This window comes from Physeter macrocephalus, chromosome 17 (genome assembly GCF_002837175.3).
Source record: "Physeter macrocephalus isolate SW-GA chromosome 17, ASM283717v5, whole genome shotgun sequence".
NCBI lineage: Eukaryota > Metazoa > Chordata > Mammalia > Artiodactyla > Physeteridae > Physeter > Physeter macrocephalus.
Genome location: NC_041230.1, coordinates 3,655,995 through 3,681,689, shown reverse-complemented (window position 1 = coordinate 3,681,689; position 25,695 = coordinate 3,655,995). Strand labels below are relative to the sequence as shown.

The 25,695-nt window shown below is 42.5% G+C and overlaps 1 protein-coding gene across 1 annotated transcript in view; it reads right to left on the bottom strand.

Moving 5' to 3' along the window:
- Positions 1-360: 360 nt before the first annotated feature.
- The window catches only part of NLRP8 (NLR family pyrin domain containing 8), a 36,573-nt gene continuing 11,238 nt past the window's right edge, over positions 361-25,695 (bottom strand). The window contains exons 3-11 of the mRNA XM_055079240.1: positions 18,298-18,552; positions 17,009-17,083; positions 14,252-15,851; positions 13,017-13,187; positions 10,353-10,520; positions 7,629-7,784; positions 5,971-6,141; positions 4,102-4,272; positions 361-535 (exon numbers count right to left, since the gene is read on the bottom strand). Coding sequence (XP_054935215.1) covers positions 361-535; positions 4,102-4,272; positions 5,971-6,141; positions 7,629-7,784; positions 10,353-10,520; positions 13,017-13,187; positions 14,252-15,851; positions 17,009-17,083; positions 18,298-18,552 — 2,942 coding nt within the window. The remainder of the gene's footprint in view (positions 536-4,101; positions 4,273-5,970; positions 6,142-7,628; positions 7,785-10,352; positions 10,521-13,016; positions 13,188-14,251; positions 15,852-17,008; positions 17,084-18,297; positions 18,553-25,695) is intronic.

Sequence of the window (25,695 nt, the reverse complement as noted above, 5' to 3'; positions counted from 1 at the left end):
GCCCGTGCACCACAACTACTGAGCCTGCGCTCTAGAGCCCGCAAACCACAACTACTGAGCCCGTGTGCCTAGAGCCCGTGCTCCGCAAGAAGAGAAGCCACCGCAATGAGAAGCCCGCGCACCGCAACGAAGAGTAGCCCCCGCTCACCACAACTAGAGAAAGCCCGCGCGCAGCAACGAAGACCCAACGCGGCCAAAAATAAATAAATAAAATAAATAAATTTATTTTTTTAAAAATCCCCAGGAAAGGAACAAAGGTCGTTAGCAACATCTGCCGACAGCATTTGGGGTCCAGAATCTCACTGCTGATGAGGAGCTTTCCTAGGGCTATGAGTCCTGCACAGGGAACCCAGCAGATACTTACAGAGAGAACTCAGATCCCCACTTCCTCTTCCTGACGGCCTCACGCAGGAGGAGGATGCCCCCGAACCCGATGTCGTTCTTGCTCAAGTCCAGGTATCTCAGAGTTTGGTTGTTGAGGAGCACAGAAGCCATGGCCCGGCAGCAGACGGAAGTGAACAGGCACTTTTCCAGCCTGTGGGAGAGAAACAGGCAGCAGAAAAGTTGCTGCATCCCTCATCTGAGAGCTCAGCCAGCCTAGCTGCTCACAGCCTGGAAATCACACTCCGACCAGAAAGAGTCATTTCATTCCAAGTAGCTTATTTTTCTTTTTAAAAATGTTATTTTATTTTGGAGTATAGTTGATTAACAATGTTGTGTTAGTTTCAGACATACAGCAAAGGGATTTGGTTGCACATATAAGTATATCTATTCTTTTCCAAATTCTTTTCCCATTTAGGTTATTACAGAATATTAAGCAGAGTTCTCTGTGCTATACAGTAAGTCCTTGTTGATTATTTTAAGTATAGTAGTAGGACTTCCCTGGTGGCGCAGTGGTTAAGGATCCACCTGCCAATGCAGGGGACAGGGGTTCAATCCCTGGTCAGGGAAGATCCCACATGCCGCGGAGCAACTAAGCCCGTCTGCCACAACTACTGAGCCTGTGCTCTAGAGCTCGCGAGCCACAACTACTGAGCCCACGTGCCACAACTACTGAAGCCAGCGTGACTAAAGCCCGTGCCCCGGAACAAGAGAAGCCACTGCAATGAGAAGCCTGTGCACTGCAGCAAAGAGTAACCCCTGCTCGCCACAACTAGAGAAAGATTGCATGCAGCAAAGAAGATCCCATCAACCAACAAACCAACCAACCATAAATAAATATAGTAGTAGTTTTAAAAAAATTGTAGTTGATTTACAATGTTGTGTTAGTTTCTGGTGTACAGCAAAGTGAATCAGTTTATGTACATACATATATGTATATATAGCTTTTTAATTTGTGCTCATCTAGAAATTTATTTCATACTTGAAAATATACTTCACTTACTCTAAAAGATGAATCAATATTTAAAACCCAAAACTAGGACTTCCTTGGTGGCGCAGAGGTTAAGAATCCGCCTGCCAACGCAGGGGACACGGGTTCAAGCCCTGTTCCGGGAAGATCCGTGCCCCGGAACAAGAGAAGCCACTGCAATGAGAAGCCTGTGCACTGCAGCAAAGAGTAACCCCTGCTCGCCACAACTAGAGAAAGACTGCATGCAGCAAAGAAGATCCCATCAACCAACAAACCAACCATAAATAAATAAATATAGTAGTAGTTTTAAAAAAATTGTAGTTGATTTACAATGTTGTGTTAGTTTCTGGTGTACAGCAAAGTGAATCAGTTTATGTACGTACATATATGTATATATAGCTTTTTAATTTGTGCTCATCTAGAAATTTATTTCATACTTGAAAATATACTTCACTTACTCTAAAAGATGAATCAATATAGTAGCCACTGCTCGCTGCAACTAGAGAAAGCCCGCGAGCAGCAATGAAGACCCAACACAGCCCAAAATAAATAAATAAATAATTTTAAAAATAAAATTCAAAACCCAAGACTAACTTTCTGGAGTAAAAGAATTGTGACCTCCAGAACTCCCGTCGAGTAGTTAATTATCAACAAAAATGAAATCCATTATCAGGACTAATCCTAGAAATTAAGGATGTAACATAATGTGATTTAAATGCTCTAGACTTATGTGATATCACTTATATGTGCAATATTAAAAATAACACAAATGAGTATATATGCAAAATAAAAGTGAGGCAGGAGACAGATGGGCTCCAGGCTAGACATTTACAACTGGCCTCCTGTTTATACTTCCTTGGGTGAGAAGAAGATAGGCACCAGGCCAGACATTCATTACCAGCCCCCTGTTTACATTTCCTGAAGCAAGAGACAAACGGACTCCAGGACTACATATTTATGACCGGATTCCTGTCTATATTTCGAGATCTGCACTTCAATATAAAAACCAGTAACAGAAATAGGGTAAATAACCAGACACTGGACATTTCTACGGCAGGGACAGAGTGGGACAAACCCTGTTAAAAGATCAAGAGGTTACGTATTTCCCATCCTTGGGGCAAGGGAGACATTGCACATGTGCAGAAAGGCTCCTTGGGGGTCAAAAAGGAGGGGCACCACCCCATAACATGTGATGCTAAGGCCCTCCCATAGGCCTCTGGGCTGAAATCCATCTTGGAAAAAAGTTGCGCACGCAAGCTGGGGAGGGTCCTAGGGCAGGTCAGGTGTGGAAAAAGAAATCAGATAACTGAGGGCTTCCCTGGTGGCGCAGTGGTTGAGAGTCCGCCTGCCGATGCAGGGGACGCGGGTTCGTGCCCCGGTCCGGGAAGATCCCACGTGCCGCGGAGCGGCTGGGCCCGTGAGCCATGGCCGCTGAGCCTGCGCGTCTGGAGCCTGCGCTCCGCATCGGGAGAGGCCACAACAGTGAGAGGCCAGCGTACCGCAAAAAACAAACAAACAAACAAAAAAAATCAGATAACTGGCCAAAGGTAAACAAAGACCCGGAAGAACTGCAGTATATGAATGACTTAACCGCCTCTTTATGGGGCTCCTCCTCATTAGGAGGGACGCCCACACCCTTTATCTCCGGGTGTGCGTCTCTGCCCTGCTTCTGTCTTAACGTAACAAACTTTCTCTGTGTGCTCTCCCATGTCTGAGTGGAAAAAGTGATCTAGACTTAGAACCCAGATCATACCAATAGTGAACAAAAAATGCAGGTAGAAAAGAGGCAAAAAAAAGTTGTATATGTATAACTGAATCACTTTGCTGTACATCTGAAACTAACACAACATTGTTAATCAACTATACGCCAATAAAAAATAAAAAAAATACTCAAAAAAATGTTTCAACCTTTGTCATCAGAGATGTCTATAAATCTTTTCTAAATATTTAGGGTAACCACTAAAACAATTAAAAATAGGATGAATTCTTTCAAATCACTTGGCTAGTATGCATGTTAGCATAGAGACCTTTAGGAGAAGGAAAAAATATATACAAAAAAACAGATTCCCTAAGCATAAACATTGATTTTGGAAGCCTCGCCATCTAAGGTATTAGTCTAAAATGAACAAATTCTTCTTTATCTTTCATTGAACGGAAGAATTTAACAATGGTCCTTAAACTCTAGCATTCACGGGAATCATGGGAGGTTATTGTGAAGCACAGACTCGGGGGGGGGGTCCCAACCCGCAGGGTACCACAAGATCCAGCAACCCCACTTCTGGGTATGGACCCAAAGGAATCGAAACCAGGATATGGAAGAGATACCCGCACCCGCATGTTCATAGCAACACTATTCACAATAGCCAAGACACGGAAGCAACCTCAATTCCCATCGACAGATGAATGGATATAGAAGATGTGACATATACATACAATGGAATACTACTCAGCCAATAAAAAGAATGAAATTCTGTTTGTGACAACAAGGGTGGACCTTGAGGGCATTATACTCAGTGACATAAACCAGACACAGAGAGACAAAAGATGCAAGAATTTGCCTTTCTAACAACTTCCCTGATGAAAAGGTTCCTAGTCTGAGGACTGCACTTTGAGAACCACTGCTCTGAAGTTTCCAAGTCCTCCAACCAAATGGAGGGAACACCCCAGAAGTGCAAAACACATTCCCACATTCTACCCCAAGAGAATTTTACAGACACTTGGTCTCAAAGAAGGAAACGGGGACAACTTACTCAAGAATCTGTAGGCCAGAGTCAGGGTTCATCAGGGCCTGACAGAGCAGGATAACCCCGTCGTCCTTCAGGCTATTAAAACCAAGGTCCAGACTTCTCAGGTTTTTATTTTTATCAAGAGCAGAAGCCATATCCCGACAGCACTCAGAGGTCAAGGCACAATTTCTCAGCCTGCAGAGAAACACCAACCAAAACACCCTTAGCTTTCTTTCCTGCCTTTTTTTTTTTGGTATAACAGCTTGATCAAGATATAATTAACATGCCATATAGTTCACCCATTGGAAGTGTACACACCATTGGTTTTCAGTATATTTACAGAGTTGCACAACATTTACCACGATTCTAGAACATTTTCATCACCCCAGAAAGGAAAACGGTGTACGTTTTAGCAGTCATTCCCAGTTTCTTCCCCCACCCACCCCAGCTCTAGCAACCACTAATCTGCTTTCTCTTCTTGTCAATTTGCCTGTTCTGGACATTTAATATAAATAGAATCATACTCTATATGGTCTTTGTGATTGGCTTCTTTCATTTAGCATAATATTTTCAAGATTCATCCACTTTGCAGCAGAATGTATTAATATATAGTTTGTTGCTTTTTATGGTTGAATAATATTCCATCATATGGATAGACCACACTTTATCCATTCATCAGCTTTTGGACACTTGGATTGTTTCCCACTTTTTTGTTACTACAAATAATGCCGCCATGGAAATCCTTGTACAATTTTTTGTGCAGATTTTGTTTTTATTTCTCTTGCATGTATACCAAGGAGTAGAATCGCTGACTCATATTATGTTTCTGTTTAACCTTTTGAGGAGATACCCGCCTGTTTTCCAAAGCAGCTGCACCATTTCCCGCTTCTTTTTGGGATCCTGAAAGCTTCAGTGGGTTCAGGGGATATTGTGTGTCAGTTCAGCATTTCTGGTTTTATGAGCCAGTAAATTTCTTTATGGTTTAAGACAGTCTGAGTTTAATTTCTGTCAATGACAGCCAATGTGCCCTGATACCTAGGGGAAGTCATTTAAAGAATTCAGGATAGAGTGAGGTAAACACCAAAGAGGATATCACTTAGTATGTATCCTGGTCCATATCACTGAGGTTGATACATGACTCACTTCTAAGCAGAAAGTCAGGTCACATTACATTATTCTGATCTCAGAGGTATAACACTCACTCCCAAACTTTAGGAGTTAGAGGAATACATTGGATCAGAGGTTCCCAAACTTTCTCCATTTATGCCCTCCTTAGCATCTCACTTTTTTCACATCACCCCTGTACTTCATTAAATTTTGCTCTGTGGAATTCCCTGGTGGTCCACTGGTTAGGACTCCACACTTTCACTGCAGAGGACCTGGGTTCAATCCCTGGTCAGGGAACTAAGATCCCACAATCTGCACGGCATGGCCAAAAACTAAAATAAAATCTGTAAAAAAACTTTTTTGCAATGCACTTGCTCTCGTGATCGCAATTGCTAAAGACGGAGCTTTGCAAAGATATGACATCTTTGAAAGGAATGTAGCACAACCTGATGTTAGAACAGAACTACCTCAAGCTAATACTTCTTGCGGCGATGAACAGATGTCAGTATCTCTTACATTTCAAATATCCTGCAGCACCTCTGTGAGTTCACCCCTGGGTACCTCGGCACACAGTTTGAGAACTCTGCTGCTAGATAATTTGCCTCTGAAACTGAAATCATAACCACCTTCCTCTTTATTATGCTTTCTTCCAGTATCAGCACAATGCCTAATATGCAGTAGGCGCTTAATAAGTATGTTGCGTAAATGGACACATATATCACAGCTGGTCTCCATTGCCCTATTCTACTCCAGGGAGTTCCAAAAAGAGGACATTTGGGGACTTACACCAGCCTCTGCAGAGGATACTGAGAGCGTTGCAAGGCATTCCAAAGCTGTTTCGCCCCGTCATCCTTCAAGGCATTTTCTGCCAAGCTCAAATGGGTCAGATTCTCGTTACTCACAAGAGAAGAGATAAGACTTTTGCAGGAAAGTGACGTGAGGTCACAGTTCTCCAACCTGTGGGAGAGACACACACAGACAGGGTGCAATTTAATTAATGCCTGCGACAGGATTTTCCTTGTCTCATGCTGAGAGATGAGGATTTTAATCAGGGCTTTCCTTCTAAATGCAAACGCCTCATCCTACTTCTGTTACCAGCTCTTAGGGCTTCCCAGATTTAAGGGGGAGAATAGCAACTTTGATGTGAGAAGAAGTTGGGGAGCAGGAAAACAGTCACAGAGAGGGATGAAGAGGGAAGAGAAAGGGCCCAGCAATGACTACACAGTAAATAACATATATGGAGGTGACCTGGGAAGAGACACCATCTCACAAGGTAAAGAAAAATAGAAACACGCACCGAAGACAGAAGCAGGCTCTTGTGTCAGAGAAACTAAGATGTATAGGAAGGTCCTGAAAACGTTTTCATGTGTGGTGAGGGAAGTGCAAACATAAACAAGAAAGTATCTAATGTTGTAATAACTTTGTATGGTGACAGATGATAACTAGACTTATCGTGGAGATCATTTTGTAACGTAGAAAAATATCAGATCGCTGTGTCATACACCTGAAACTCATATAGTATTGTAAGTCAATTATACTTCAATTAAAAAATAATAAAGTGGTACTTGTGTCATAAATAAACAATAACATGTTATTTTCTGCTCAACAGATTGGCAAAAGCAGTAACAGTAACAAGAGTAGGATGAGAATTTGGAGTTGGGGGAACTTTCATACACACCATTGGTGGGACTGCAAATTGGTATCAACAGTCTGGAAACAAGCCTGGTAGAACTGAAGATGAATGCTCTCCATGACGTGGCAATTCTACTATTGTGTGTTGGTGTGTCAGGTTGTGTGTGTGTGTGTGTGTATTAATGGCTCAACCCTCGGTGGCAAGTAAGGTGGACACCTAAATTGTTGCACATTCATACAAATGTTATCATTCAGCACCAAAGAGGAACAGCCTATAGAAGCAACTAAACACAGATGAAGACTAAAATGTCAGTTGATTGGAAAAAGAACACATGCTCAATGAGGCCACTTATGTGAAATTCAAAGCACTGCAAAACTGTGCTCTGTTTAAGGATCCATATACAGTATTATCAGTGTAAATACAAATAAGGAGCCTGATCAACCCAAGATGGCTATGGGGGGGTGGGGGTCATGGGGGTGGGGATTGGTATGATCAGTGAGGAAGGAAAATAGTACTGTTAAGGTTCTATTTCAAAAACTGGATGATGGATACATCAGGCTCATTATAGTTATATATTCTAGGATATTAGGTGCAAATATGTACTTTTATGTAGTTCTGTCTCTCTGTCTCTGTCTCTGTCTCCCCGTCTCTCTCTCTCAGCTCAAGCCTTCATTGCCCCATCTATGACATTAACAATCACGACTTAATTTTGCTCCATTATACACACATTCCCCCATTTCTGTTTTTCTCCTAGAAACACTCAATCTACCAAACAACTGGGCAACAGCATGACAACCACAAAAAGACTTACGACAGCTTCTCCAGTTGGGCCACTGGCAGGTGGTGACATGGCTCAAACCTCTCCAGGGAGCTACGTTTCAGCATTAGAGTCTTCAGGTGAACATTGTTTTTGAGATTCCTGGCAAGATCAGCCCAGTTTCTCGGGCTGAAAGGGCAATCTTCCAACCTACAGAAGCCACGCAAAAACGTTGAACCTTAGCTCCTGGGGAAAATGGTACCCACATAGCCACCTAGACCTCACCTACTGTCTCACATCCTTGTTCTTCACCCAAGAGTGACTGGAGGGGTGATTTCCCTCTTCCCTGAGTAAACCTGCATCAAATTCAGCGTCTGAATTGCAAATAATCAATAGCAAATAATACACACTCAGGGCCATGACAAATTGGCATGGGCTAACTGTCGGGGTCTAATTCCAAACCAGGGACTTGATTCTGCCCTTGAAATACAACTTCTTTTTACATTTATTTGCCAAACCTTTTTCAGGATAAAGAATGAGATTCAGTCAAACTATGGCCCGTGGACCAAATTTGCATTACCACCTGGTCCTGTACAGCCCGTGAACTGAGTGATCTAAAATTTTTTTTTAAATTTATTTTTGGCTGTGTTGGGTCTTTGTTGCTGCACATGGGCTTTCTCTAGCTGCAGCGAGAGGGGGCTACTCTTTGTTGCAGTGCGCGGGCTTCTCATTGTGGTGTCTTCTCTTGTTGCGGAGCACAGGTTCTAAGGCGCATGGGCTCAGTAGTTGTGGCTCGAGGGCTCTAGAGCGCAGGCTCAGTAGTTGTGGAGCACGGGCTTAGTTGCTCCATGACACGTGGGATCTTCCTGGACCAGGGCTCGAACTCATGTCCCCTGCATTGGCAGGTGGATTCTTAACCACTGCACCACCAGGGAAGTCCCTAAAATTTTTTTTAATAGTTAAAGAATATTTTGTGACACATGAAAATTAAATGAAATTCAAATTGCAGTGTTCATACATAAATAAAATCACTAGTAAATTATATAATTATTACAGTTATTAATAATACAATTGATAATAAACCATTAAAGTTACTGATGAACTCTATGAATACATAATTATTAATCATAATAAAGTTTTATTGGAACACAACCATGCCTATTCATTTGCATATTGGCAATGGATATTTTAGCACTCTGTCACCACTATTTAATTCAGATGTTATAGCAGAGCTGAATAGTCGTGACAGAGACTGTACATCTTGCAAAGTTGAAAATATTCCTTACCTGGCCCTTCATAGAAAAGGTTTGCTGAAAGCTGACACCGATAACAATATAGTAAGAAAAATTAGGAAGTAATGAGCTTTAACTATTACCTTTGTTTTTTAATATAATTTATTCAATATTAAGTTTATGTGAGTTAGTTTTTTAATAATGCTGTTTAACAACCCCACCAAATTCCTGAATGTTTAACAATCAGCTCTTGCAAGCCAGGGTGGGCTGGCCCAAGCTCACCCCTAGGGCTATGGTTTCTCTATCTCAGACACACCTGGGACATCAAATTGTAGTTTTCAAGCTGAATGAAACTTAGAACCAGAGGGTAGAATGGTGGTTGCAGGGGCTGGGGTGGGGGAAATGATGGTCAAAGGGCACAAACTTCCAGTTAGAAGATGAATAAATTCTGGAGACCTAATGTACATCATGGTGATGATGGTTAATAAGACTGTAGAGTATACTTGATGTTTGCTAAGAGAGTTGATCTCAAGTGTTCAGATGGTGGCTTTGTGAGGTGGCACATGGGTTATGTAGCCTGACTGTGGCAATCATTTCACAGTGCATACATATATGAAATTGTCACCTTAAAAAAAAATCTGAGTGAACAGTCATAAAAAAGAATGAAATATTGCCATTCGCGGCAACATGGATGGACCCAGAGATTATCATACTGAGTGAAGTGAGTTATCGACAAATATTTTGATATCACTTATACTGTAATCTAAAACATAATATAAATAAATTTATTTATAAAAGAGAAACAAACTCACAGACATAGAAAATAAACTTATGGTTACCAAAGGGGACAGTGGGGGTGGGGGGAGAGGGATAAATTAGGAGTTTGGGATTAACAGATATATACCATTATATATAAAATATATACACAATAGGGTTTACTGTATAGTACAGGGAACTATATTCAATCTCTCACAATAACCTATAATGGAAGAGCATCTGCAAAAATATATGTATAACACAACAATGTAAAGCAATTATACTCCAATAAAGATGTTAAAAAAATATATATGTAGGGCTTCCCTGGTGGCGCAGCGCTTAAGAATCCCACCTGCCAATGCAGGGGACACGGGTTAGAGCCCTGGTCCGGGAAGATCCCACACGCCGCGGAGCAACTAAGCCCGTGCGCCACAACTACTGAGCCCGCGTGCCACAGCTACTGAAGCCCGCGCGCCTAGATCCCGTGCTCCGCAACAAGAGCAGCCACCGCAATGAGAAGCCCGCGCACTGCAACAAAGACCCAAGTCAGCCAAAAATAAATAAATAAATTTATATATTAAAAAATATATATATGTATAACTGAATCACTTTGCTGTACACCTGAAACTAACACAATATTGTAAATCAACTATACTTTGATAAAAGAAGAAAGCTGAGTGAAACTGACAACTGATTACGGTAAGATGTCAGGCAGGCTGGGCATGTAACCTCCACCTCTGAACGGACCGCCTGGGTGCCAGGGTTCTCTCTCCATCCCTCCCAGTCTCACCTCAGACACTGTAGAAAACACTGGGGGTGTTTCAAGGCGTTGCACAGAAACTCCATGACCTGGCATCTCACTTCCGTGTCTTGTATTTCCAAGCATCTCAGGTACTGGTTTTCCACCAAAACTCTGATTAAGTCTTCATTCAACACGAGAGGGCTCACGTGTCTAAAGCTGCAGAGGTAAGCAGTGTCTGGTTATCACAGGCTCGCATCAGCCCATCAGCTCTTTTTTCTTGAACAGCTTTATTAAGGTATAATCGACACACCAAAAAAAGTGCATCTATCATATACCTAATGCACCCAATTTCATGAGTTTGGACGTGTTCATACACCCATGAAACCATCACCACAATCAAGGTGGCTAATTAGGTTTTTTTTCCCCTCCAGCTTTGTTGAGATGATACAGATAACAATGTGTCAGTTTAAAGTGTACATCACTTGTTGATTTGATGCACTTACATATTGCAAAATGATTACCACCTGAGCATCAGCTAACCGCCTCCATCTGGTCACATACTTACCATTTCTTTTGGGGGTGAGAACATTGAAGATCTATTCTCTTAGCAACTTTCAAGTATACCATACAGTATTGTTAACTAATTAGATCCCCAGAAAGTATTCAATGTTTAACTGGAAGTTTATAGTACATTTTGACCAACATTTCCCCATTTGCTAATTAGTTCTTCTTCATTCAATCGGTCCAAAATGCGTGAGGCCCCTTTCTGTGCAGCCCAGGGCTCCAAACTGGATTCTCTTCTCAGGTCAGCCTCCTAGTTGGACGACCTTACGTGAGTCACTTAATCTCCTCAAGATTCATTTCACGTCCTCGAGAGAGCTCATGACATTTTCCACTTCGGACGGTTGCGAGAATTAACACAAGTGATGCCTGTAAGAGGTTCTGCATAGGGCTTGATGTAGACAGGAAGGCACTCAAAAAATGGGAGCTAGGGACTTCCCAGGTGGTCCAGGGTTAAGACTCTGCCTTCCAATGCAGGGGGTGTGGGTTCCACCTCTGGTCCGGGAGCTAAGATTTCCACATGCCTTGCGGCCAGAAAAGCAAAACATAAAACAGAAGCAATAGTGTAACAAATTCAATAAAGACTTAAAAAAAATTGGTCCACATCAAAAAAAATCTTTTTAAAACAATGGGAGTTAATGATAATCATTATAATAACAGGAGAGAAAATAGGTCAGATACTGGTCAAGTGGGCTATTTCAAGGAATTTTGATGAAGTATTGAGTTTCTGGGTTTTAAAAACCATAGGGAGAGAGTGTATAAAGTAATAGCTAAAAGAACTGATTCTGGAGCCACTGATTCTGGAGTTTAAATCTGTATTCCAATTACGTACCAGCTGTGTAACCTCGTGCCCTAGCTTCCTCATGAAATACCTACTTCTTTAGGATGGTTGTGAGTTTTAAGAGCACTGAAACACAGTGCTGGACCTAAGACAGCCCAGCAGAGGATGAGTGCTACATAAATGTCTGTACATTTTTTGCTATTGAAGATAATGTTGCAGTGATGTTCTCATCCATTCCTCCGAGTATGTACATATGTATTTATCTCGGGTGGATTTAAAAATTGGACCTTGGGGTCAAGGTGTACATGCATGTTTCATTTCGTAGAGCTTGCCACACTGCAATTGGATCTGGCTCACCTTCTTCCCTCTTTCATGGAAATCTTGACCTGTGACATGCAGGGGCCTGCGAAGCGTGATGCATCACAGAAGTGTGGTGTAATGATGGACGAGGCAAGCCTCAGACTACCTGAGATGGACAGCGTTCCCCAAAGCTTACCAGCTGTGTGATCTCAGACAAGTCACTTAACCTCTCTGGTTCTCCCTTAAAAAAATCAGGATAACAGTACTTACCTCAAAGGAATGCAGTGGTAAACCATACTAAGTACCTGCTTAGCACATCACCATTCAGGCAGTAAAAACAACTAGGAGTTTTAGTTTTTTGAGGGACCTCCATGCTGTTTTCCACAGTGGCAGCCAATTCACATTTTCACCAACAGTGCACTGGGGTTCTCTTTTCTCTGCATCCTCACCAACACTTCTTATCTCTTGTGTTTTTGATGACAGGTGTGAGGTGATATGTCATTGTGGCTTTCATCTGCATTCCTCTAATGTTTAGTGACGTTGAGCCTCTTTTCATGAGCCTGTTGGCCATCTGTATGTCTTCTTTAGAAAAACAACCTCACTTACATGTGGAATCTAAAAAATAATGAAACTCATAGAAAAAGAGATCAGATTTATGGTTGTCAGAGGCGGGCGGGGGGCGGAAATTGAGTGAAGGTGGTCAGAAGGTACAAACTTCCAATTATAAGACAAATAAGTGCTGGGGTGACTGTAGTTAACACTGCTGTGTAGTAGATTTCAAAGATGCTAAGAGAGTAGACCATTCAATCACTAGGAAAGAACATTTTGGTAACTGTATGAGGTGACGGATGTTAACTAAACTTACTGTGGTCATCATTTTGCAATATATGTATGTCAAGTCATTATGATGTAAAACTTAAACCTACAGTGTTATATGTCAATTATATCACAGTAAGACTAGGAAAAAAAACCTATGGACGTGGATGCCTTCAGCACGTCTAGCGTGAGCAGAGAGGGAAACAGACTGTTTCCATGGAATTCCTTCCCACTAGGATTTGTTTTATACTCACATCAGTTTTTGGAGTTTACAGTGTGGATGTTTCAGTGCTGTAGAAAGGACCTTCACTGAATCAGGGTCCATAGTACTGTTTGTCACAGCCAGGACTTCCAAATTCTCATGTGTCCTAAACACAGAGCAGAAGTCTTGCCACCAGAGATAACACCTATCACTGCCCTCTGGTCTGTGTGGGAGAAAAAGAGAAAGGGGCTCATCATTAGAGATTAAGCTTGAGAAAACCTACTAGCAAACCCAGGGCTTCCTTATGATCACAGACCCCTTTATGACTTTCGTAAGATGCCCTCATTTAAAAACATGCCCAGCAGAACTGTTACAGGATTTTTCATTTCATTCCAGGAAGATTCGTGGCGTCACTTATATTTTCCTACGACTTAGGGAAAAAAGGAGTTGCTTTTTAATCACTTAGGATTTATATGGGGGCAGAGATTAGGATGCAAAATATAATCCATATTCTTACTCTGTGCTTATGAAATTGTTACTAAAAAGAAAAAAAACTCTATATAGGAACAGAATAAGGGAAAATTATTCTTTCTTTTTGGGGGGTGGGGGAGGGGCACGGTGAGCGCAGAATCCAAAATCCAGAGCAAGATCAGCACGTAGTGTCGTTTGGCTCTGGGAGTACCTCTAATTTTCTCCTTCATTCTTCCCCATCATAGAAAGTCTCGTTGGACAGCACTTCCTTAGAGACTAAAAGGCTTATGATGTACAGAATTGGGGTGATAGAGGAAACAGTCCCCACATACATGGGAAGGAGGGTGTGCAGCATAGAGGCAAGGTAGGTGAACCACTCATCTTGTTTTTTTCCAGGATTCTCCCAGTTTTAGCATGGAAATCGGCACCCCAGGAACATCTTCTGTTTGTTTTTTTTTAACATCTTTATTGGAGTATAATTGCTTTACAATGGTGTGTTAGTTTCTGCTTTATAACAAAGTGAATCATATACATATATCCCCATATCTCCTCCCTCTTATGTCTCCCTCCCATTCTCCCTATCCCACCCCTCTAGGTGGTCACAAAGCACCGAGCTGATCTCTCTGTGCTATGCGGCTGCATCCCACTAGCTATCTATTTTACGTTGTGTTCTGTTTTTAAGACTGAAAGTCCCATGTGCAAGGGATCCCCTCAAGACAGAGGTGGTCACCCTAGATGCCCAGGAGATGGTAGGCACGGTCCTATCACGGTCTGATAGGACCATGAATCTACCAAGGGAGAGACGGGCGCACTTACCCAGAGGCAGGAAGGGGATCTGGGTAGAGCCTGCTAGCTTTGGTGATGATCAGGGTGATAGTCAGCTCTAACTCCTGCAAACGTCGACAGAACTTAAGGCAAAAGGCAGACACTTGCACGTCTTTACTTCTGCTGATGACCAAAGTAGCTTTACGACAGTTGTTTAGGATCTGACTCACAAATACCTCCTCCCGGATTTCATGCAGACAGTTGAATAGCTGTGGGACCCCGTGGTGCGGGGTTGGTGGATCACATTCATGTGGCTGGGCTGCGACTTTCAGCAATTTCTTCTTGTTGCCCAAGGACACCTTGCATCTGAACACCTGCTCCACGGCTAGAGCGCACGTGTCATTTAAAAGGCCAAATAAAAAAAGCGCCATCTGGGCGAGATGGTTTCTCTTTCTTCCAGGATGTGCTATCAGGCGTAGGACATGGAACCGGTCCAACACATGGAAATTTCTGAGTCTTCGTGGGAAGCAGAGGACATACAACAAGGCAGCAAAAAATTCCTGGAAGCTCAAGTGGGCAAAGGCGTAAAGGTCTTTGTTGCCCACCACCCTTCGAAAAATATTTATGCTGAGAAAAGTCTCGACGTCTGTTTCATCCAGTCTGGCCAGGTTTAGATCTCTCTTATTAAACACCCATCTCCTTTCCCACATACCCTCTGCGGCCAAGGAACACAGACCTTTCAATTGTTCTTGGTGAGTCTTATTGAAAAGGTCTCTAACCTTGGTTGGAAACAAGCTGGAAAGAAAGTAGACGAATACAGCTGTGGCGTTTGGAAATGTGTGCAGGAGATTTGCTCCTCTCTCCATCTGCTGTTTCAGACAAGAACATACCATCCAGCAGATGACAGGGACCTGGCACATGGAGAAGAGAATCGTGTTTCCCATGACAAAACTCAAGGCTTCATCGGCTTCGCTCTTGTTTCTGAAGTACGTCCTGAAATACCTGGATCTCTCAGGCACACTAAACCCTGTAAGGGTTATCAGAGACGGGCATTTCAGAAGGGGATGCAAGTTCTTCCAAGAGGTGAGCCTCAGGAAGATGATTAGCGTGGCCCCGGGAAGCATTCTTTTGCTCAGCAAACTGGTCAGGAGGACAGGCCAGGGCACCTTCTGGCTCCAGTCTTCACTCAGGTCCTCTGGTCGATCTATGAGGGTTGAGGTTAGTTCCTCGAAGCCATCAAAGAGGAGCAGAAGCTGGTCTGCTTTGGATATGATCTTGGACGCCAGAGCCCGAGACCCAGACAGCTTGCGTGCAATGAGCTCCGCGAAGCTCTGCTCGTCCAACTGGTCCACCTCCTGGCAATGGAAGTAGAAGGCGTTCCAGAGCTTGTGGGAGTAGAACTTGTTATCTGCCCATTCTAACATCACTTTTTTGGCCAGGCTTGTTTTTCCAACCCCGGCGACCCCCTGAAGAACCACAGTCTTGGGCTGTCTTCCTTGAGGTTTTCTGGGAAGAAGTATACAGGGTAAGAAAGTCTCTTCTCTGTGTAGGTCTTGGTAAAAGAAGTCCATGTGGTTCCCAGGCCAAGCGGTCCTGTTCCATAGGGTCGAATATTCATCCGTCAAGTGTAGTCTGTACTCCCGTAATTTATCTGGATGAACGAGATGGGAGAGATACGGGGTACAACGTCAGTTGTTTGTGAGAACTCACTGAACAACCAGAAAATGAGCCTTGATGTCTACATCCAGCTCCAGGACACAGTGCATCAATCGTGCTCGTTTCCGGAGAGCAGTGCATCAATTACGAAGCTGCAAGGAACAGAACAGACAACTTGAAGTGGCTTAGACAAAGCAAGAACTGCTCTTCACATAAGAAGTGGGGGGCGGTTATAAAGCTCTTGAAATTGGTTCAGTGACCCCATAGCTTCTATTGGCACCGCAGTTCTTTGGTCCTTTCTTCCTATTTCTTAACTCTCAGAAGATAGCTGGGGTAGCTTTATCTATGTTATTTGTATTTTTTAAATTAAAAAAACATTTCCCTTTAATTTTATTTTGGCTGCGCCGCGTGGCTTGTGGGATCTTAGTTTCCCCGACCAGGGATGGAACCTGGGCCCTCGGCAGTGAAAGCACTGAGTCCTAATCACTGGACCCCCAGGGAATTCCCTAGAATCCTACTTTGATGGTCCAGGATAATGGAGTAGGGGAAGGAGGGATGGATTAAGATAGCTGCTGTATTTGCCTACATACTGACCATTCCTAGCCTGGCAACAGCACCCTAAATTGTTTGGAGAACCGCCCCCTTCCCACCCTCCAACCGTTACATTGGACAGTGGCTGGACCTACCATCAAGTTATCTCATAAGCACATGAGCCAGTGTCCACCTACCAGAGCATTTCACCACATCATTCATTGAGGAGCTCATGGTCTCAGTTCATTCAATGGAGTGAGCTCCAGGACTTGTGTTGGAAAAATGAGAAATAAGCACTCTTTTCTCCTGCTGGTGTTGCTAAGGGCAGCTGGTGGCAGAAACGGCCAGTGTGCAGAGGAGGGACCACTCAAGACTGAATCCAGTGGAAGGAGGGAGAAAAGTGATGTCTCGAGGATGTAGCCTGAGCCCCTGCATCCAGCTGGGTCGGTGGCTGGACTTCCTGCTTAGGTGAGTGCACAGCTGCTCTTTTTTCTGAAGTTCTGATTCACAGAAGGGACACTAGACATACTCATTTACAACCTGCCTTGCCTTAGGGACTGGGCTTCTCATCCCCACCCATAGCCTGTTTTCCACCAGAATCTGCACAGGGCCAGCACATACCAGACTCATCTTCCTCCAAGTTCATTTGTGTTTCTCTTGGGTTCAAGGCCGCTGGTTCCAAGTTAGGTAAAATGTCTGGAACAGACAAACAAAGAGCCCCTCATTGGAATGATAAGGTGGACAGAACAGGGAGAGCAACATGGAGGTAATGGGACCTTTTAGGATAGCAGTGGCCACGTCATTCATGAGTCTCATTCTCTCACCACCTTAGTTCAGGGAGAAGAAGATTACCTAGACCTCCCATCTCGATGTTAGGAAGTGAGAAAACGGTGGTGTGTCAGAAGGTCCTGAGGAGGGTGTTTAATAACATATAAATGTACAGCCCAGGCAAACACTGCACTCACACACACACATATATGTAAAACACATAAACACTTTAATATACATGTATGTGCATTTAGGAAGCAACCTAAATGTCCATTGACAGATGAATGGGTAAAAAGGATGTGGTACATACATACAATGGAATACTACTCAGCCATAAGAGAGAATGAAATAATGCCATTTGCAGCAACATGGATGGAATTAGAGATATGTGGAATCTAAAAAAATGATACAAATGAACTTATTTACAAAACAGGAATAGACCCACACACACAGAAAACAAACTTATGGTTACCAAAGGGAAAAGGTATGGGGAGGGATAAATTGGGAGATTAGGATCAACATACACACACTACTATATATAAAATAGATAACTAATAAGGACCTACTGTATAGCACAGGGAACTCTACTCAGTACTCTGTAATGGCCTATATGGGAAAAGAATCTAAAAAAGAGTGGATATATGTATATGTATAACTGACTCACTTTGCTGTACTAACATGTGAAACTGAAACTAACACAACATTGTAAATCAACTATACTCCAATAAAAATTTTAAAAATAATAAAATAAACAACAATATCCTACTGTATAGCACAGGGAACTCTACTCAATATTTTGTAATAACCTATAATGGAAAAGAATCTGAAAAAGAATATATATATATATATATACAAATCACTGTGCGGTACACCTGAAACTAACACAACACTGTAAATCAACAATACTTCAATGAAAAAGGGAGCCAATTTCCAAATTAAAACCATAGTCGAAATAAATAAATAAATGCTTTAATATACATGTATGTATGTGCTATATGTGTATATATCTAAGTATGTGTATATTTAGACGTATAAGAAAATAAAGTGCAAATATAGTGTATCTACATAGGAGTGGCTAGTGAAGCGTTTAGTTCTGTAGCACCCAAGCCTAACCCCATCCTGTATACCAGATTCTTACTCACCATTCAGCTCCATCTGTACCCGAAGACACAGTTCTGCCTGGTTCATCTTGGCAAAGATGTCGTGAGTCACCTCCCAAGCGAGGCGTCCAGGGAAGGACTCGATTAGGAGGTGAACCACCTCCCCCCACCGGGCTGTCTTCAGCTGGTCCCAGCTGATCTGGAGAGAGCCAGGTCTGGGGCTCTCTTCCACTAAAAGCTGCTTGAACCTTTGTAGGTTCTCCTTGCTTAAATAGACCATGTACAGCATGACTCCATCTTTGAAAGGTAAGGTGGAGGAGGAAGAGGATGAAAAGACAGAAGGGGAGTGAGAGGAGAGAGAAGGGGGGGAAGGGGAGGAGGAAGAGCAGGAGGAAGGGTCAGAATTCCAATTCACATCACTCATCTTTACTCAAGGCCGAGGGCCTCAGCGCCAGCGATAAAGAGGACCAGTTGGAAGAGAGAAGAGACACAACCTGGGGAGACATGAAGTTATAAGAACGTGAAAACACCACCCCGGGGGACAGATTTATGTAATCCATATTTGATGGAGCATACCATGTGCTGGATATCCTCTTCCCCTCCCTTCCTCAAAGAGTCTCTGGCCTGCGGAAAAACCTGGGAGCCCCTCCAGTATTGGGGCTCAGTGTTTAGACTCAAAACAACTTTGTAGTTTTTATTCTCTATGCCACTTATTAGCAAGGTGACTTTGGGAAAACTGCAGAGCCTCTTTGCGCCTCTTTTCTCATCTCTGATACTGGGATCTTATCATCTGTTCTTTTGGGGTTGTGAGGATTCTCAAACAGATACACTCACAAGTACATTTAAGACAGTGCCTGGTTCATCATAGCTAACAATGACTCAGGGCTTCCTTCTATACCATGATTATTTTAAAGGCTCAATGGCAATTTATAAAAAGCACCTGGAATCAAAGGTTTATTCCCTTCTATGCATCTTCTTGCATTTTCTCCACCGTATGTCTTTCTTTTGTCTTCTTCCATCGTGTTTATTGTGTGTAAAAAGTGGAATGTGGAGGAGAAAAGAATGAAGTCACTAGGGGGAGTGGGGCTTTCACCTTGGTCTACCTACTACTTGTATCCTATTGCTTCTCTGAGTTATCTTTTTTAGGTACTATCATCTGTTAACTCTCATCTCCATCACCCGAGAACTTCCTGGATACTTAAGTCACCATGTATTGGGCACTGACTCAAAGTTTTATCTCCTTCAATTCACTGCAGTAGTTTTGGAGAATTGCAAGCTCCCTGTGGATGACACCACCTCTTAAGTAGCCACGCTACTTAAGCTTCACCTCCCCTCTTGATTCTGTTATTCTGATATTTGAGCAAAAAGAAAAAGTCTACTTTAAGAAAAAAGGAAAGCCTCAGATAAATAACCTAACTTTACACCTCAAGGAACTGGAAAAAGGAGAACAAACTGAGCCCAACTGGACCTGGTGAACTCAAGTATCTGATATAGTAACTGTAAGAAAGTGATGTGGAAAAATAGGAGATAGAAGAGACAGGAGAACACCACTCACCGCTGAAGGGAATTAGGCTTCCTGTCTCCTTCCTGTCACAAACATCTCCCAAAGCAGAAAGAAAAAGCACTTGGTCTGCCCCACTTTCCACCTTAATAGGCTCTGGGGTTCTGGGCAACGTGCATCCTCCCTTCCCATTGGCTGGGGCTGGTGCGTTATCATTCTTCTTCATGGCACAGATTTGAAAGCATTTAGCATCCTGGGTCAGAGGAATTTGGCTACAAGGCTTATTCTCACAGGTGCTTCCAATTTGTGAAGGATCTGCTCCCCTACCTCTTAGATTCAGAAGAACAAGCAACTTTAGAAAATTACAGGATTGGAGTGTTCCGCAAACTCACAGAGGGCTAACACTGTTGTCAGCCCAAAGGTGCTGCATCAAATGGAAAACATCTACAGCAATTAATTGGATGATCTTGTTCACATGAGCATCTCCCCTATTTGGAATGTAATCTTACTAAGCAAAAGGAGGGTTTCAGTATCACCAGGACCTAATGTGGGTCCCAAAGCAATAGACCCTGTCAAAGGAGACTCAGAGACAGAGCATGTAGGAAAATCACACACACACACACACACACACACACACACACACACACACACACAGAGACATGTACATATAAACACATATATTGGTAGTAGATTTCCTTGGGGTCTTCCGGGTTTTCTGAAATGTAATCAAGTCATCTGCACATATAGTTTTACCTGTTCCTTTCCAATTCTTATGCCTTTCTCTACTTGCTTCCTAATTGCTGATTTAAATTTAAAATTAGTTACAATTGTCAACTTCCTGGATCCCCAGAGCCTGTTAAGTTGGAAGGTGGGGCAGACCAAGTGCATTTTCCTTCTGCTTTGGGAGATGTCTCTGACAGGAGCTAGGAAGGCTAATTCCCTCCAGGGGTGAGTTAAATTAGTTAAAATTGTAGTTAAAATTGCTAATTTAATTGGCTAAAACCTCCAACAGGACGTTAGTTAGCGGTGGCCTTGCGACCATCTGTCTCATTCCTGACTTCAGTATAAAAGCCTCCGTGTTATGATGGAACAGATTCACAGGTGGTTTTCCTGGCATTGGGAGAAGAAATGGTCCCCAGATGCGGTTGCCTCTGTGGTTTTCAGGCCTCAAGGACACTTTTTAAAAATTTTATTGCCGTTGATGTACAATGCTGTGTTAATTGCTGCCCTACGGCAAAGTGATTCAGTTATACATATATATAGATTCTTTTTAATATTCTTTTCCATGATGGTTTAGCCCAGGAAATTGAATATACTTCCCTGTGCTCTACAGTAGGCCCTTGTTGTTTATCCATTCAATATATAATAGTCTGCATCTGCTAACCCCAAACACCCAATCCTTCGCTCCCCCACCTCACCTCCCCCTTGGCAACCACTAGTCTGTTCTCTGTATCTGAGGCCTCAGGCACTCTTGATTTCTCTCGTCGTTCATTGTTCTACAAGACCCCTCAGATGGTAGGAGAGGTATTCACATCCGCGGCCTTTGGCTGAAGTGGAAGATTCCATTTACATCAGATGGGTTTTAATTAGAAACCCATCTCTGCCTCTCCTCTCCCAGGTGGGGATGATTAACACCTAAAAGAGAAGGCCTCTGCAATTACCTGTAGCAGCTGGGTCTTGGGGGCTTCTTGCCCTATCCCCGGACACGCTGCAACAGAGGGGGCGGGACGCCCGGAGACACACCTGATAGGAACCAGAGAGACCCGAGGGCCAATCACAGGCTGGGGAGGGCGTGGAGTTGACTTTCTTTGAGGTTCCCTGCATCCGCCATCTAGAAACTTGTGTGAGATTAGGAGTCGGCTTGGTAAGGGACGTCTCCTTTCTATGGGGCTCCGAACTTTCCCTTCCTTTGGTTTTTCTTTTCTTTTTTAAAAGAACAGCTTTACTGTGATTGATTTAAAGTCGCGGGGTGGGTAGAAACAGGCAGCTTTTTTGAGGTATAATTAATATACGAAGAAACACTGCACATATTTTAACATACGTAACTTGATGAGTTTGGACACAGGCCTACACCACGATCCAGGGAATGGACATAGCCAGCACCTCCAAAATTTCTTTTTGTGTCCTGTGTGTGTGTGTAGCAGGAACATTTAACATGACACCAATCCTCTTAAAATTTTCAGGGTACAATAGAGTATTGATGACTATTGGCCCTTTGCTGTAGGGCAGATCCCCAGAACTGATTCATCTTGCATAACTGACACTGTACACCGTGGGAGATACATACAATAGGACTTTATTCAGCCTTAAAAAAGAAGGAAATTCTGCCGTTTGTGTGACAGCATGGATGACGCTGGAGAACATTATCCTAGGTGACGTAAACCAGTGCCAGAAGGAAAATACAGCAAGATTCCACGTCTGTGAGGTACCAAAAAGACTCCAACTTTTAGAAGCAGAGATTAGAACGGTGGTTACCAGGAGCTTGGGGTGGGGGAGTGGAAAATGGGGAGTTGTTGCTGGCGTTTTCTTAATCAGCAGGAATCTGTTGCACCTCTGTCCTCTCATTTGAAGCTTCCTGCTTTCTAGATCCAGGAGATTCTACACAGGTCTTTGAGAAATTGCAGATGAATTTCTCCCTTCTTGTTTTTTCCTCCCTCCAGGGTTTTTGCACCTCTTTTCACTGACCACTGCTCTGTAACCCTTTCCACCCTCCTTGCCTCAAGCTGATGCATCCTTCAAGTCTCTTATACTTCCCTTTCCTAGGCTCGCTTGTTCTACACGGTATAATCTCATCGCTCCTGTCGGGGGGGTGGGGGGGGGTGGGGGGGGGGAAATCCCATGTCACACTCAACACACATGATACTAATTACAGTTGATCCTCCTTACTGATGGATTCCATGTTTGTGAATTCACCTGCTTGCTAAAATTTATTGGTAACTCCCAAAATCCATACTTGGGGTACTCTCCCTGGTCATTCTTGGGCATGCACAGAAAGAGGAAAAATCTGAGTCTCCTGACACACACTCCCAGCCGAGGCTGGACCAGGCAGTTCTTTGCCTTCTTGTTTAAGCTCAGCTCTCATCCTGATTTGTTGATCAAAGTGTTGTAACCAGAGGCTCGAAGGTACCTAATCCTGTATTTTACATAGAAGCAGCGGTTCTGTTATCACTGCTTCAGTGTACTGGTGACTTTATAAAACATAAGTAGTGTGAATAATGAGAATTGAGAATCGGGTGTCCTTATGACAGGAAATGATAGACATTTAATGAGCACCTCATGTGCGCCTCGTGTACCTGGGAATGGAGGATTGAACGAGGCAGACAAGGATTTCCTAAACATCTTCATCACCAACATGTAAGCTTGTGAGATCAGCTCATTCACATCTGTGTCACCAGTTCCTGGTGTAGCTCTGAGGAGCTAATGTACAGCGTGCAGACTCTAGCTGATAACACTGTCGTATATAATGGAAATTTGCTAAGGGAGCAGAACTTCAATTTTCTCACCCCAAAATATGTGTGTATATATATGATATCACATATAGTGATGGATGTATTAACCAGATGGGGACAGTCCCTTTACAATGTGTACATATATCCAATCACCACAATGCACACTTTAAGTATCCTACAGTTTTGTCAGTTATACCCCAATAAAACTGATTTTTTTTAAAAGGGGGAAGAGGAAAGTCTCTGTGCCTGTTTACATGAGTGAGAATTAAAGTTAAAAAATTTTGACTTGTCCTCACAGTGGCTTAATGCATTTTATGTCTACATCCACAGACCACCTCCCTGCTCAAGCTACAGAACATTTCTGGTGCCCTAGAACGCCTCCAAATGCCCCCTCGGCACTGACCACTATTCTCAACGCATGGTAGAGTTGGTTCCTTTTTGCCCATTTTTGAACTTCATATAAAGATATTATGCAGTGGGAGTCTTTGGTTATCTTTTCTGCTTAACATAATTGTGAGGTTCATGTGTCCTGTTGCCTGTATCAATTGTTTATTTTTATTACTCTGTAGAATTCCACCATAGGAAGGTAACACATTCTCCTCGGTGGACATTTTGTTCGTTCCAAATGTTTATCATTGAGTAGAGCTGCTGTAAACATCCTTGCACATGTCTTTTGATGGATGTTTCTTGGATAGTAGCTGGGAGTGGAATTACAGGGTGTATGTACATATATGCTGCAAACAATTTTAGAAAGTGGATGTATCTTTTTAAACTCTCACAAGTAATGTTTGGACATTCCAGTTGCAGCGCATTTTTGATAACACTTGGTGATGTCAACTCTTACCGTTTTAGTCACATGGGGTGCAACATTATTTCCTTGTGGTTTTAATGGAAATTTTCTGAGTCATGCTTATTGGTCATTTGGTTAACCTCATTTGTGAAGTTCCTGTTGAAGTGTTCTGACCACCTAAATATTTTTATTGCAGTTGTTGGGTGTAGTTGTATCTATATCAATTAGGTCAGGTTGATTAATGATGTGATTCAAATAATCTATATCCTTACATGATTTTCCCGCTTGTTCACTTTGTTATTGAGATGTGTTTAAATCTCCAATGTATTGTCCTTTTAGTTCTGTTTTTGCTTTATATATTTTGAAGCTATGCTATCTGGTACATAAAATTTTAGACTTGCTGTATCTTCCTGCTGTACTCAACAATATACAGTGTGCTCTATATTTAGTAGTAATTTTGCTTTAAAATCTACTTGACAATGATATACCTATGCACATTTATTTCTGGTTAGGGTGTACATACTGCATTATTCCTCATTAATTTACTTTAAATGGTTTATGCTCTGATACTTGAAGTGTATCTTTTTTATCTTTATTTTTATTTTTTTAACATCTTTATTGGAGTATAATTGCTTTACAATGTTGTGTTAGTTTCTGCTGTATAACTAAGTGAATCAGCTATACATATACATATATCCCCATATACCCCCCTCTTGCATCTCCCTCCCACCCTCCCTATGCCATCCCTCTAGATGGACACAAAGCACCGAGCTGACCTCCCTGTGCTATGCAGCTGCTTCTTACTAGCTATCTATTTTACATTTGGTAGTGTATATATGTCCATGCCACTCTCTCACTTCGTCCCAGCTTACCCTTCCCCCTCCCCGTGTCCTCAAGCCCATTCTCTATGTCTGTGTCTTTATTCCTGTCCTGCCCCTAGGTTCATTCGTTTCTTTTTATGGCTGAGTAATATTCCATTGTATATATGTGCCACATCTTCTTTATCCATTCATCTGTTGATGGACACTTAGGTTGCTTCCATGTCCTGGCTATTGTAAATAGTGCTGCAATGAACATTGTGGTACATGACTGTTTTTGAATTACAGTTTTCTCAGGGTATATGGTCAGTAGCGGGATTGCTGGGTCGTATGGTAGTTCTATTTTTAGTTTTTTAAGGAACCTCCATACTGTTCTCCATAGCGGCTGTATCAATTTACTTTCCCACCAACAGTGCAAGGGGGCTCCCTTTTCTCCACAGCCTCTCCACCATTTATTGTTTGTAGATTTTTTGATGATGACCATTCTGACTGGTGTGAGGTGACACCTCATTTTACTTTTGATTTGCATTTCTCTAATGATTAGTGATGTTGAGCATCCTTTCATGTGTTTGTTGGCAATCTGTATATCTTCTTTGGAGAAATGTCTGTTTAGGTCTTCTGCCCATTTTTGGATTGGGTTGTTTGTTTTTTTGATATTGAGCTGCATGAGCTGCTTGTATATTTTGGAGACTAGTCCTTTGTCAGTTGCTTCGTTTGAAAATGTTTTCTCCCATTCTGAGGGTTGTCTTTTTGTCTTGTTTATGGTTTCCTTTGCTGTGCAAAAACATTTAAGTTTCATTAGGTCCCATTTATTTATTTTTGTTTTTATTTCCATTTCTCTAGGAAGTGGGTCAAAAAGGATCTTGCTGTGATTTATGTCAT